Raw genomic sequence first — 14,290 nt, 5'->3', positions numbered from 1 at the left:
TTCATGGAGCACCACTCTGTCACTCTTTCGCTGAGATCTTCCACCTTAGTACACTGAAAGGAGGTGTGACACATGTTGAATCCACTTTCTAACCTTTCCCCTCCCCCTGCCCCCAACTGTTTTGTGAGTATGTGCATGGCAGCATGGGGTTCCAAGCCATTGCTGTACTTCTTTCTTTCCTGTTCTGCAATTTTGCTTACTAACTACGTCTTTCCTCAGTTATTTTCTAGGACAGATTTGCTGCTGAACCTACTTCACTCATTGTAGGACATCAGTTGTGGCTTTTCCCAGTTTGTTCCCTTTATTTTGCACCAAATATTTTGGTTAACTTTTGTACAGCCCCCACATCTGAGTTTGACCTCCACCTTCAACCAAGAAATTAACAGAATGTGCAAGCCTAGAGAGATATTTCACCAAATACCAGCATAGTAGCTAGTCCGAGTGGGGGTTTGTCAGGTAGCTGTGCTGTGGTAACCCCATGACCGCATATGGAATACACAATTCGTGCCCAACTTGTTACTTCCTCTCAAATGCAGAGGAGTGGGCATCTGTCTGTCTGGGGACACTGGTGCACACAATCCTGTCTTGCACTGCTTGCTGTGTTGTATTTCTCAGGGTCTCAAGTTAAGTGGGCATCCTGGAGAATGAACTGACCAACCTTGTGGTTAGAGAAGTGATTAGTAACCCAGCATTTGCTTTGATGATCCCAGGTGCAGATCTGTGAGTGCAAATAATACCTCATCTCACTCAGAGATGGAACATTGTCCGATGAGCTAATGCATGTTAGGAGAGATTAGTGCTGCATGACATTTCCCTTTCCACTCATCCCAGTAGGAATACACCATCTTATGTCACTTTTGCATCAGTCATAACAAATTAACTCCTGATGAGAATTCCAGGTTGTATGACCATAGTCCACGGAATTTTTTCGTTCCTAACATATCGTCCGGAGCTGCACTGGACATTTTCGGTGGTACTCATGGTTCCTCCAAGTCTTACTGACTGGTGGGTCAGATGTCAAAGAGTGACATAAATACTATGGAAAATGTACATTAAAATATTTCAATTTTTGGTTCAATAATGCTCTTTACTTGTAACACTGACAACAATGTTTCCATTGTCAGCAGGAAGAACCACTACCTCTTCATCTGTATTTAAATCATTGAGAGCCTTTGTCTCACATTTTGTTAAATTTCTTTCCAAAGATCTACTGCGTTACAGTACTGTGGTGGTTTCGATTCAAATTGCATGTGCAGTTTCTTTGAGAAGTGTTCGTGTACCTGCCATTAATAGAAGGTGAGAGAAATGCTCTCATTTTATGGAGCACCTTGAAGGGCTAACTTTGGCACCTGAAGGTATTCCTGTAAGTTTTGACATAAGGTCTTTATTCACTATGATTCCAATTAACAAAGTTATGATTTATATAGTGGCTGTGTCACCAGGGGATTTGACTGTTCCTTTTAGAAATTGCATTACATTTAGTTAGTTCCAGTGGAACAGTGAATTTTATGAGCAAGTTGATGGTGTCGCAATGGGTAACCCACTGGGTCCTGTGATATTGAAAATATTTGAACAATAGAAAAATCGAGTAAGAAACAGTCTTGATGATATCAGTTTGTGGATGATACTGTTGCAGTTTGGTCACATAGTAAAAAAGCTTTGGAAAAATTGTTTGTCATCTAAATAACATAAATCCAAAAATCCAGTTGGCCATAGAAATGCAAAATGACAACAGAATATCCTTCTTACAAGTTTTATTTCTGATACAGACTGATGGAAGGTTGAAACATAAAATTTTTTATGAAGCCACACATGTGGACAGATATTTGCTTAAGAACTCCAACGATTATCCACAACAAAAGAGGGGTGTCATTAAAAGTCTTGTCAATAGAGCCAGAAGAATTTCCACACCGGAACACGTGGTCACCAGATTAAAACATTTGAAGGAGAGTTCCAAGAAAAATTGCTAGTCAGGAAAAAGCAAATAGTGCTCTTAAGATCAAATTACAGTATGGCAAAAAACAACAATAAAACACAGCAATGGTAGAACACAGTTTGGTATCTCCCTTATATATATATATATATATATATATATATATATATATATATATAAAGTAAGTGATCAGATCAGAAAGAGTATAGAAAGAGTCTACTGAAACATAATGTCAAATCAGTTTTTAGGCTAGACTAGACCAACTAAGAAAATATGTCAAACATTTTGATCTGTAAAGGATAAATGCACTCCTTTGTCAACATGCATGATGTGTAAAATTCTGTGTACGTTTGGTAAGGTTGACATTGGAACTATGAGAGGTATGAATACACAGCTGAAGGAACATATGTTTTTTCCAACTAGGTAAAAAATAAAAATTGGCTGTGGCACAGCATGCTCTTCAGTCTGGAAATTATGAAGTTTTCTGAAACCAATATTTTGTCTTCAATTATGAACTATGGCTACATAGAGAAGCCATCGAAATATATAAACCTGGGATAATCGTAACAGAAAAGAAGCCATGAGCTATGGGCAGTGACTCTACAGAACAATAGAGAAGTTTTATCTTTGACAGAACAATCGATGGTTAAGTTTTACCTCTGACAAGAATTACCTCTGCTGATCATGTCCCTTTTCCACACTATTTGTCAGACTCTGACGTCTGACCCATCAGTCATTAAGACTCAGTGGTACCAGAAGCACCTCTGCAGGTGCAGGTCTGGACGAAACGTTAGCAACAGAAAAGTTTCATGGGCCTTGGCCATACAACCCGGAAACTCTCCGGCAGCCAAAACAGAGTAACCCATACTTTTTCTTATGTAATGAGCTGTCCCCATGTTGTGGTTGTGTGGATCCTTACAGATATTAAATCTTATTGTGGCTGTTCTGTCTTCTGCCCAAGGCTCTGATGACCTTGCTGCTTAGTCACAAGGGGCTCTGAGATAACAGGTATTAAACCATGCTGAAACATTCATATTAGTACATGATGTAGCCTTCATGCGCAGCATTGCAGATGCTGTCTGTGGCATCCAGTCAGTCTTACAGATAGTGAATACTATCCTGGGACATTTTTTGCCATATCTTCTTGACCTGTTCATGTAGTTCTGTAAGAGTTGTTGGTTGAAGGGTCACACAAGTCATTTCTTGTCCCACCATATCCCACATCTGCTTGACTGCAGACAAGTCTGGAGTTTGTGCTGGTCAAAGAAATTGCTGCAAGTCTTGCAGAGCATGTTGAATTTCATTTGGCAGTCTGTGGGTGAGCATTATCCTGTTGGTACAAATACATCACATTCCTGTTGCAAGAACAACAAAAGAATGGGTTTAACAACATTCTACATGTACTGAGTGCTGGTTAGCCCCCCTTCCCCCTTCCCCTCCCACAGAAACACCAAAGGTGAACAAGAGTTGTAGTTCATCACACCCCAGACCATAAGACCTTGGGTGGGGCCAATGTGTCTTGGATGAATTCACTTTGAGACAATGCTCGTTACATCTACATCATAAATGCAAACAATCATGACTTGGATACAGGCAGAACGTGCTTTCATCACTGAAGACCACAGTGCACAATTCCATCTTCCAAGTGGTCCTCTGATGGCACCAGTTGAGCCTTAAACGTTGATGCCGTTGTATGAATTGAAGATGGGCTAGAGGTGTGCATGCCCATAGTCCCTCTTCTAATTACTGGTGTGCAACAGTTCATGTTGATACATCTGGGTTCACAGGCCCTCTTCTCTGTGTTGTGGTAAGTGTGCAATCTACCATTGCTGCCATTAAAATACGATGATCCTGGCGAGGATCTGTGCTATGTGGACATCCAGCCTCATATAGAGTTGTGAGAATGTTCATGTGTCGACTAAGACCAGCATCGATGCACAACTGACACAGCATGTCCAACTTATATTGCAGTGCTCCGAAAGGACCATCTCACTACATGGAAGGGGACAATTTTGACCCCTTTCAAACTTGCCCAGTTGGCTATAGGAAGCACAAGTGTGTTTCCGTGGCGTGGTTATCTGCTTGCTTCACACATTCGCACCACATTGAGCCTTCCAGCTGTGAGCATTCCCTATTAAAGGGTAAACTCAGAGTGTGCTCTGGTATCTATGCCACTATGCTCTCTATTGTCACACATGGTTGAAACCATTATCAGTACATCTACTACCCCCAAGTGGCATATGCCATCATTGGGTCAAAATCAATCTTGTATTTCCAAGTGCACTATTTTTGGCAGCGTATTTATAATCTCTTTACTGTAACTACTGATTTTGTGTGTGGGCTGCTTCATATTTCATGTGTGAAGTTTTTGCTTGATTCGGCCACCAGAGGCCACCCGGCCTGCTAATACGACAGCAGTTGCATGCAGAACTAATGAATATGTAGGCCAGAGTGCAAGGCTCCTCCAGCCACTTGTGTAGTGTTAATTGTATTATACCTTGTCTTCGATGTGTGTACGGTTTGAGCAATAAATTACTGTGTTCATGGGTTAGAACACCCTTCTTTTGTTTAATTCTTTGTCTGCTTAATTTTGTTCATACTGTGGTAAGAATTTATGTTTTAAATGTTTGTATGACAGTTAGCATCCAAAAAAATGTATGTCTTGCAACAAAAAAATACATTTTTCACGCCATTGCACAGCACTATAAATGGATTTTTTGTCTTTTGTTTTTTTTAACTGATAGCTTGGCATTTTGAAATGTGTGAATATTATGGTAGATAAATAAAAATAATTAAATTCACGTGCACAGAGATTCCAAGTGGAAAAAGAATGATAGGGAGAAGAAATTAGATCAATTGAAAAAGTTAATATGGTAATTAAAATGATGTGACATAGAAACAGGAATAAAAAATACCTTTAAACTAATTAATTGAATAAAAATAATGACCAAAGTCATTTGATAAGGATTTGAAAATAAATAATTTCAAAATGTCTGACTAGATTTAAAATCGCAATCTTTCCCATACAAGAACTGAAACTTAAACATTACGCTACAGAACCTGTCTGTACAATAGTCTCTTTTTTTAAAGCTGTAAAGCAACACATGAAATTCAATTTTTTTCCCCAATTACTCACAAACCAGGACCCACGAGGATGAATGGCTGCAGGATGCGAAACCTGGGACTTAAATCTACATCACCATATAGATGGTTTAAAAAATTCAACCCTATCACTGAGGGCCTCTCCTTGTAAATGAAATGTAAATGGGAAGAGTTCCACACTACATTTTTGTGATTGTATATTCATCTTTACTTTGGTTTATTGTCTCAGACTGTAATCTTTGCAAACTGATTAACAGAAGTAATTGTTTTCATGAAAATGCATACTTCATTCTCCAGTATACGCTAATTTAACTATATATATTTTCAACTTTCTATTTGCATCCAAGGCAGAAAAGTGCAATGTTTCATTCATCTTAATAGTACCAAAGATGTTCCTTCACATGTAGACTCAGTGTTCCATGAAACATATGTCACATCACAAGGTCAAAATGACACTGTGTTACTTCATGTACTTTCTGCAGGTAATACAAATTAAAGATCTTTGAAATTTTTGTATTTATTTATTTTATAGACAACTGTGGATGAATTGAGTTGACTTTTGTTGTAATTGCCCATCAGCTTCAACTCACTGTGTGCACTGGTATTCAGAAGTGTGATAGAGAAAGTACAATGAGTTATTGAGATGACTGCCACTATCTCTGAGATTGTCATGTAATATTTTCTATGAAATTCTAGAAAATTGTCATTCTGCTTTGTCTACATTTATATTGTAAATAATTACATTACATATTCCTTATAATTCCAGAAGTTGAGGTGTGAACATGGATTTCTGAAAGACCAAACATTTTTATTTTATTGGATAGATAAAAAATCTACTCACCAAGCGGCGGCAGAACACATACATAAAAGACAGTTGTAATTGCAAGCTTTTGGAGCCAGTGGCTCCTCCTTCAGACAGAAGGGTTGAAGGGGAAGGGGAAGGAAGAAGGGTGAAGGGAAAGCACTGGAGAGGTCTAGGAAAAGGGGTAGGTTTTGGTAAAGTCACCCAGAACTGCAGGTCTGGGGAGACTTATTGTATGTGGTAAGAAAGTATGGTGTCCTCGCTGATCCGCAGTTTTGGGTGACTTTCCCAAAATCTACTCCTTTTTGTAGACATCTCCAGTCCATTTCCTTCACTCCTCTTCCTTCCCTTCAACCCCTCTGCTTGAAGATGGAGCCATTGGCTACAAAAGCTTGCCAATTACAACCGTATTTTATGTGTGTGTTCTGCCGTTGCTTCGGGAGTGTATTTTTTATCCATCCAATTAAATAATTTTTTCAATAATTGATTGTTCTCATTGTCGTATTAGACCAAACGCTTTGTAATACAACTGACAGGCATCTAGCTTCTTGCTTAGGAAGTCTTTTAAATAATTTGATATTGAGCATTTGTACAGTTTTTAAATTAAATGTGACTTGACTTGTAATATTTTCCAGAAATACCATGGCCTACAGGCAGTGAGGAACTATCACAATCAGCTCAAAGTGCCATTGATTCTTTGCTTACACTTGATCCTCTAAAAAGGCCAGGATCACTGGAAGTAAAAAGGATGCCGCTTTTTAGTGGTATAGACTGGGAGCACTTGCGTGAGATACAAGCACCTTTCATCCCACAGCCAGATGGGAATACAGATACTTCTTACTTCAGTGGTGAGAAGGAGAAATCAGTTTTTCTTGTAGTTATGTCTTGCCCTTTCTTTCATTTTTTCATATGTTAGTTTGATTTAAATACCAAACATTGTTGAGGCTTTAATGTGGGATAGAATACAGAAGAAAACAGTGTGATAATATTTGCAATATACTTGGTGTTCATCTTGGTGATGCTAATGTGAGAAGAGTGCATATTTGTTGATTCATAACTATGACACAGTACTGAATTGAAACAAATAGTACTGTAAATGATAGCATTAAACTGAATTAGTACTGGTTTACTTTAAATGAGAAACAATTTAACAGAATCCTATTTGTATGCAATAATACCTTTTCACTGGCTCATGGCTTGGAACAAATTTTGCATTATTTGAGGAATGAGTGTTTCATACAACACAAAAAGCTTGGCACATTTGTTACTAATTTTTCTGAAACACTGCAGAATTGATGAGAATTATTTGCACTGTGGGCTGTATAAAATAGTAGTGCTCAGTACTTGGTACCATTCTATTCTTGGCATTTATGTTGATCACTTATCAGCCTTGTCTGATATGAGGTTTGTCTGGAGAAAGTAATTCCACTAATGCCATAAGAAGTAATTTATTGATTGAAGTGGTGCAATACATAAGTTTTTCAAAAATGACACTCCTGCATCAATACATACCTGTCGATGATATTACAGGGTGTTTACGACCTGGGACAACCGGGAGATGCGGGAAAGACCCGGGAATTTTTTCATCCGAGAGAAAACTGGGAAAAACCCGGGAATTTTTTAGAATTCCGGGAATTTTTCATTGCTTTAGTTTTAGTTAATTTTTTGTAAATTTGACTGGTAAGAACCGATACTCTAACAAAGGATATTACTGTATCCCGCCACTGCAGAATAATACTGCAACAACATTACATGAACGAGAGAATAAAACTAAAATTGCAAAGGAAATGCACCATATAAAAAAAACACAGAGCTCATACAAGTGTCTGCCAACAGCGAAATGTGTGAAAGACTATGTAATGCTTCGTAACACAAAATTACCTCCGATGTTCATGATGTCACAACTGTTTACAATAGATCCATTTAAGCAGTTACGGGTGGGCTCATGCGCTTGTGCAGTTGAGTCACGTATGAGTCGTACCTTCTCCTGCTTCTGTCTACAGAAATGTCGCTGCTGGCTGTGTAAGCAGCAAACCGTGGTATATGAACCGGGCGGAAATTTCGAGGGGGGTGGGGGCAAACTCATATTCTTAAGGAAGAAAATCTTGTTACAAAGCGCCTAGCATCGAGCGCACGTTGGTCTATCGATTGTTCAAATGATTTTGAAGCGCATCCCTGTTGCTTTTTGAAAATTTTTGAACACATTCTAAGTTGATTTCTGAATGAATCATAAGTCGATTTTTGAATGCGTGCATAGTGTACGTGATGTCTCCGCCAGGGGAATCCTCGTCGCATCTAGAAATAAACTTTCCAGCAGACAAAAGGGGGCGGGGCTATATGAGTTCAGTGGAATAAAGCCGAACGGGTGAATGCCAACTGCTGTTTGTTTATGTGATTGATTGGGTATGCGAATGATCAGTGTTGTTTAAATTACTAGCAAGGTCCATAGATTCAGACTACGAGAGCGGAAATAAGCGACGAACAGGAATAACTGGTAAGAAAGATTACGTATTATCTTCTCGGTGTATCCAAGAAAATGGAATTTTGAAAGAAAATTTTGGTCAGATCGCTAACCTAGAAAGGGCAAGTTGTATAGTCCCCGACTAGCAGCCGCTAGGTTATATTGTGGGAGTGGTGCGGAAAACGTGTTGTACAAACGTCTAACCAGAGAATAATCGCTGGATAACTAAACGGGCCTACTATTGCCCCGGTTTGAAATATCGTAGATCAGGGGCTGATACGCAGAGGAATCTGAGTGTCGTAAGTTGTAGTGCGGGGGACTAGTCTCCACGTGATCCTTGTTTACATTTAGTTATTTTGCTGTTTGCTCTTCGTTTACTGCTCTCACATCAAATGAAAACAAAGTGATTTCTGTGGCTGGGAGCTATAAAGTGAATTAAAATACATTCACGTAATTACGGAAGGCTAAAATGTGTTGTTAGTTTCATATTTTATTTCCACCTTTCTGACAGTCAAGCATTAATCGCCTTGCAGAATAATGAAGTTAGTTTTGTCGCTTTGCTGCAGAAATCCGGCTTTTGATCTATTTTTCTGCTGAGACAGCCAATTTATTTGAAACGAAGTGTTTACCACACTATTGGCTAGTTTCAACTGTTCGCTGCATTTCAAATGCACATTTTCATCTTCTAACACGTATAGCATTGTGCCATAATAAAGAACTCAACATGAGATAATACAGTACTGGTACTCCAAGAAAGCTGACATCCCGAACACCACACTGAAGAGCTTAATATCAGGTCGAGGCCTACTTTGTTGGCAATCTGGGCAGACGAATGTACACTGCAAGGCGAATTATTTGTTGCAGTATGGTTCACGAAATTCTGACCCTCTTGGAGTATCCTCTGATGTCTTGTTTCTTTTGTGACATAATGTAAGATCTTTTAATGTTTCACACAATTGGGCTTCCTACGTCATCGCAACTGCGCAAGCGCAGTGACGCCTCTTATCTGCCGGAACAAATCTATTTCTAACAGATCGCAGGAAAATATTGCGAATTGTGGTTTGAAAAGCGTTATTTTCAAAGTAAATTTCCTTTTACGCAAGATGAACTACGTGCGAGAATGTACGATGAATTTCTTAAATCACAGAGCGTTTGACACTCATTTAAAAATCAACTCTTTGATGACAATCCATTTGGAAGAATTTCCAGCCCAGAGGATCAGAGATTAATGACGGCATTAAACATTTTACTGGCACATTTGTGTGATGTATATTAAAGTGTAAAACACGCAAAAAAGATCAACATTATATGTGGAAGCTTAGCTTCTCTTGCGGCTTACAAATCGTAGAGACCAATACCACATCTGAGAGCTTTTCTTTTTTTGCAGCAGCACTATTTATATTAACTTTTCCTATTTGTGTGTTCGCGCTACTTAACAATGATGTTGCTATTGGCTGAGTACATCACGTGTCCTATGCTCTGAATATCCGCTGTCATCGGCTGGCGAGATCATGTGACATGAGCTATGACTGGCTTACAAAAGCGCATCGCAATCTAGATTTCAATCCATCGGAGAGTAACAAGCGGCGTTTGGTCGAATGCGAATTTATACTTTCGTAATATGAAAATTTTCAGAGTACAGGTTCTGCACGTCAAAGAACTTTCCAAAACATGTGCGTTTTTTTTTTTTTTTTTTTTTTTTTTTTTTTTTTTTTTTTTTTTTTTTTTTTTGCCTGCGAGTTTCGTTTTCTAACGTGCTGGGAAATCCTAAGCCGCTGTATAGAACCATAACCATTCAAATGATTCATACGTTTTACAGTTCTGAGGGAAAGTATACTGTCACGTAACACGGAAAAAGTGTATTTTCACTGGGGAGAAAGTGTATCTTCAACTGGGAGATCCGGGAAAAATCCGGGAATTTTTTTTCCTTGTCCACGTATACACCCTGGATTACCAAGTGTTGTAGGTATCCTGCATGGTCTGGGTTGAAATGTCATTTAGGGCACTCATAACAACAACTTTCGCATAGTTGATAGTATCAAAACAGTGTTCTTTGAAGAGTGTCTTGAGCCAAGGAAGCAAAAAAAGTCTGCTGAGATAGGTTGGGACGTAAGGGAGGTGGCAGCATTGCTGCACTGTTTTTGACCAGGTAATCCTTCACCAAGAAGGCCGTGGAGCTGGACATATTGCCTTGGTGGAGCTTCCAGGAACTGGCAATGTGTGAGCTGACAAGTATGACCCTTTTTTCAACTCTTTAAACACTTTGTCCGCCTGTTTGGCAGGTACAAACTCATGGTGGACAATACCCCTAACATCAGAAAAGACTGTGAGCATTACCATAACTTCCAGTCTGTTCATGCGTGCCCTCTTGAGACTCAATAAGTACGAATTGTGCAACCCTAAGCTCTGACTCTGTCTCTTTGTCTTGGGCTCGCATTCGTAAATCCATGATTTATCTCTCATTATAGCATTGTCAAAAAAAAGTGGCATCATTTTTACAACATTTGCAGCAGTTCTTTACAAATGGGCTCCTAGTTGGATTTGGGGTCATTCTCATAGATTTTCGGGACCAGTTTTGCACACACTTTCTTTATCTGGAGTTGTTCAATCACATTGTCTTCACTTTTCAGTGTTGAATGGCACCCAGAGCTAGTAAACTCATAGACATCACCCTGCCATTTTGATAGACATTCATATGCAGAAGCCTGCTCAATAATTGGAAAGTTTTGGCTGCTAACTTCCCACATTTCATGCAGAATGTGATTGTATACCATTGTCCAAGTGAATGTTGCATTGTGGCTTGAACTGGACACCCAAACAGAGTTGCACATATAGGACACATCCTGACACTCAAAGAGCTCTGAAGAAACTGGTGTTTGTCACATTCAGAAGATAACAATCCAATCCCAACTAGCCTGGTGAATGAATAACGTCGCAGTAGAACTGGTGACTTTATTTTCCATTCAAATGTTGCGTATAATTGAACACTCAAAGCAGTGTATCAAGCTAATTAAAGTCTCAGGCAGTGGAAATCAAAACTAGCTCGACAAATACAAAGTATAGTTTTTATCCCCCACTCGATGTAAACAACAGATTGGAATAATCTCCCTCTCCAACCTCTCTTCCACCGATGTTTGAGAACAGTTTATTCTCTTACTTGGTGAATATTAATTTTGTAGACTGCTCTCTGCATTTCATATGAACTTATCCTTAATTTAGTTAATTTCTTTTTCTGTTTGTGGTTGTTAAAATATGTATACAAAACATACTGTAGAACCCAGCCCACCTGCTAATACATGATATGATTTCTTTTTCAGCAAGGAATACACTTCTGCATCTGAACGTCTCAAATATTGACCAGTGAAGTTGCAGTTTTGATGGCTCGGCATATATGCATTTCAACCAACAACAATCTTGTTGTGCCTGAATGCATTCTTTCTTCTTCCCTCTCCTAGTCATTTTAAATTTTATCTGCCAGAAGTATGTTGATGAAAAGTATTTATTTTATATAGCACTGTATGTATATTTTTGTATAATTTTATGTGATGAAGTGGTATCTCTTAGAAGTTCCTTGTAAGCTTTATTGTGAAATAACATGGTAGTGGCTATTGATAGCAATACTTCTGAGAACTTAAAAACAATGTTATGTGTACAGTGTGGTAAATAAATTCTGCAACTAGACTTTTCAGAATTTTTTTGGGACACTCACTCAAAAAAACTCCACAAATTTTTTAATAAATTAACTTTATTTTAAATAATCAGTTGTTTTGTAAAGTACAGTCATAATTCTTGTGTATGGTACCATTATTTAACATTGATGTTTTATACACTGTACAAAGCCTAATAGTCATTTATCATTTTGTACAGATTTTAGTAAGCTATTAAAGATCTATGTTATAATATTCTTTTCGAGAACATGGAAAATAATGGCACAAATTTGCAGGAACTCTTCAATATTATGCGACACAGTGAACTATTTCCATCTACTTTTTATCATAAAGTGCCTGACTAGCTGCAAGAATAAAATGTGGATTTAAAAATTAAGTAATGCATAACTGAAGTGCTACAGTTTCACATCATAGTAGTCCTTTTTTGTTTTCCATGTACCAGAATGCATAAGAGTCAAATAAACATAGTGAATTAAGACTACTTAATCGTTTTCAAGGATGAAACATCTGAATAACATTGCACACAGTGCTGATGGCTTGTAAAAGGAACATCTCATTTGAAAACACCTACTGCAAACACACGCAAAGAATTAACCATGCTACTTCAGTGAAAACTGACTAAGTGTTTTTATAAAATGTCAGGCATTTGATCATAGTGTTAACAGTTGTGTGTTTCCAAAACTGGTAATGATGATAAAGTAGGATTGACCTGGTTCATTCTGGTAAATGTAGTTGTGTACTTATCATTTACTGCATAGTTACAGTGGTGAAGGTCGTAAATATAACTGTAAATCTTGAAGAGTTGAAGCACAGTTGTGTACTGTTTTTGTTGTAACTTATTGATACCATCACAAAATGGCAAGATGTGCCACCTCATTCTCATTTTCTGCATTACTTCAGATTCTTTGTAATCCATGGCATGAAATGAGTGACACGTGTATAAACTCCTGGATACTGGCCTTTGCCACAGCCAATTCCCCAACTGACAATGCCCACCTGTGTCCAGCGGCCGTTGTTAATCATGAGTGGGCCACCACTGTCACCCTGTAAACAAAACAAAACAAAAATATATATATACTTTTAAGTAAGACCGAATAATGGTAAGAAAATCTGTTTCGGAATGCAGTTATTATGGTGAAAAATTAGAGTAGAGGCTCTTAAATTGTGACTCCTTAATGGGTATTGTTTCTGAACTTGTATTCAGTATGTCAAACAATGGAAAATCCTCCCAACCTTGTACAAATACAAATACAAATCTCCCGTGCCTTATCTTTCCAGTCTCCCACCTCATCCCAAAGTCCCACCATCCGGCCACAGAGGAGCATTTCCCTTGTAACTCAGTACCACCCAGGACTGCAGCAACTGAATTACATTCTCCGCCAGGGTTTTGAGTTCGTCTCATCATGCCGAGAAATGCCTGCCCACTATCCTTCCTACCCCTCCCACAGTGGTATTCCGCCGTCCATCGAACCTACACAATATACTCATGCATCCTTACACAGCCCTTGCTCCCCATCTCTTACCTCATGACTCATCCCGTGTATAGACGTAGATGCAATACCTGTCCCATACACAACCTACTCCAGACCAGTCACTAACATCACATATTCCATCAAAGGTAGGGCTATCTGTGAAATCAGTCATGTAGTGTATAAGCTAAGCTGCAACAACTGTTCTGCATTCTATGTAGGCATGACAACCAACAAGCTGTCTATCCGCATGAATGGCCACCTACAAACAGTGGCCAAGAAACAAGTGGACCACCCTGTTGCTGAATACGCTACCATACATGATATCCTTCATTTCAATGATTGCTTCACAGCCTGTGCCATCATTAACATCAGCTTTTCTGAATTGCACAAGTGGGAACTTTCCCTGCAATGCATCCTACATTCCCATAACCCTCCTGGCCTCAACCTTTGTTAGTCACTGTCCTCACCCATTCAACCCCTTCCCTATTCCCATTCCAGCACTACACAGCCACCATCCACCACCACCACCAACCCCAAGTCTTTTTATTCCTCTTCTATTCTGCTACTCGTGGTCGTGCGGTAGCGTTCTCGCTTCCCACGCACGGGTTCCCGGGTTCGATTCCCGGCGGGGTCAGGGATTTTCTCTGCCTCGTGATGGCTGGGTGTTGTGTGCTGTCCTTAGGTTAGTTAGGTTTAAGTAGTTCTAAGTTCTAGGGGACTGATGACCACAGATGTTAAGTCCCATAGTGCTCAGAACCATTTGAACCAATTTTATTCTGCTACTCCCCCCCCCCCTCCCTCCCCTGCCCTCTGTCTAACCTGTAGCACTTCACTGTCTGCCATCCCCACCAT

At 39.1% G+C, this 14,290-nt stretch overlaps 2 protein-coding genes across 5 annotated transcripts in view; one reads left to right on the top strand and one right to left on the bottom strand.

Moving 5' to 3' along the window:
- Positions 1–11,979, top strand: part of LOC126482322 (serine/threonine-protein kinase greatwall) — a 118,552-nt gene extending 106,573 nt beyond the window's left edge. For all 4 annotated transcript variants that reach the window (XM_050106366.1, XM_050106367.1, XM_050106365.1 and 1 more), the window contains 2 exons: positions 6,473–6,685; positions 11,616–11,979. In XM_050106366.1, the coding sequence (XP_049962323.1) occupies positions 6,473–6,685; positions 11,616–11,662 (260 nt within the window). In that variant the 3' untranslated portion in view covers positions 11,663–11,979. The remainder of the gene's footprint in view (positions 1–6,472; positions 6,686–11,615) is intronic.
- A 112-nt stretch (positions 11,980–12,091) lies between these two features.
- Positions 12,092–14,290, bottom strand: part of LOC126482323 (proclotting enzyme-like) — a 169,081-nt gene continuing 166,882 nt past the window's right edge. Inside the window, exon 8 of the mRNA XM_050106369.1 lies at positions 12,092–13,010. Coding sequence (XP_049962326.1) covers positions 12,858–13,010 — 153 coding nt within the window. The 3' untranslated portion in view covers positions 12,092–12,857. The remainder of the gene's footprint in view (positions 13,011–14,290) is intronic.

Source organism: Schistocerca serialis, chromosome 5 (genome assembly GCF_023864345.2).
Source record: "Schistocerca serialis cubense isolate TAMUIC-IGC-003099 chromosome 5, iqSchSeri2.2, whole genome shotgun sequence".
Classification (NCBI taxonomy): Eukaryota; Metazoa; Arthropoda; class Insecta; order Orthoptera; family Acrididae; genus Schistocerca; species Schistocerca serialis.
This window is presented reverse-complemented; position numbering and strand designations above follow the sequence as displayed.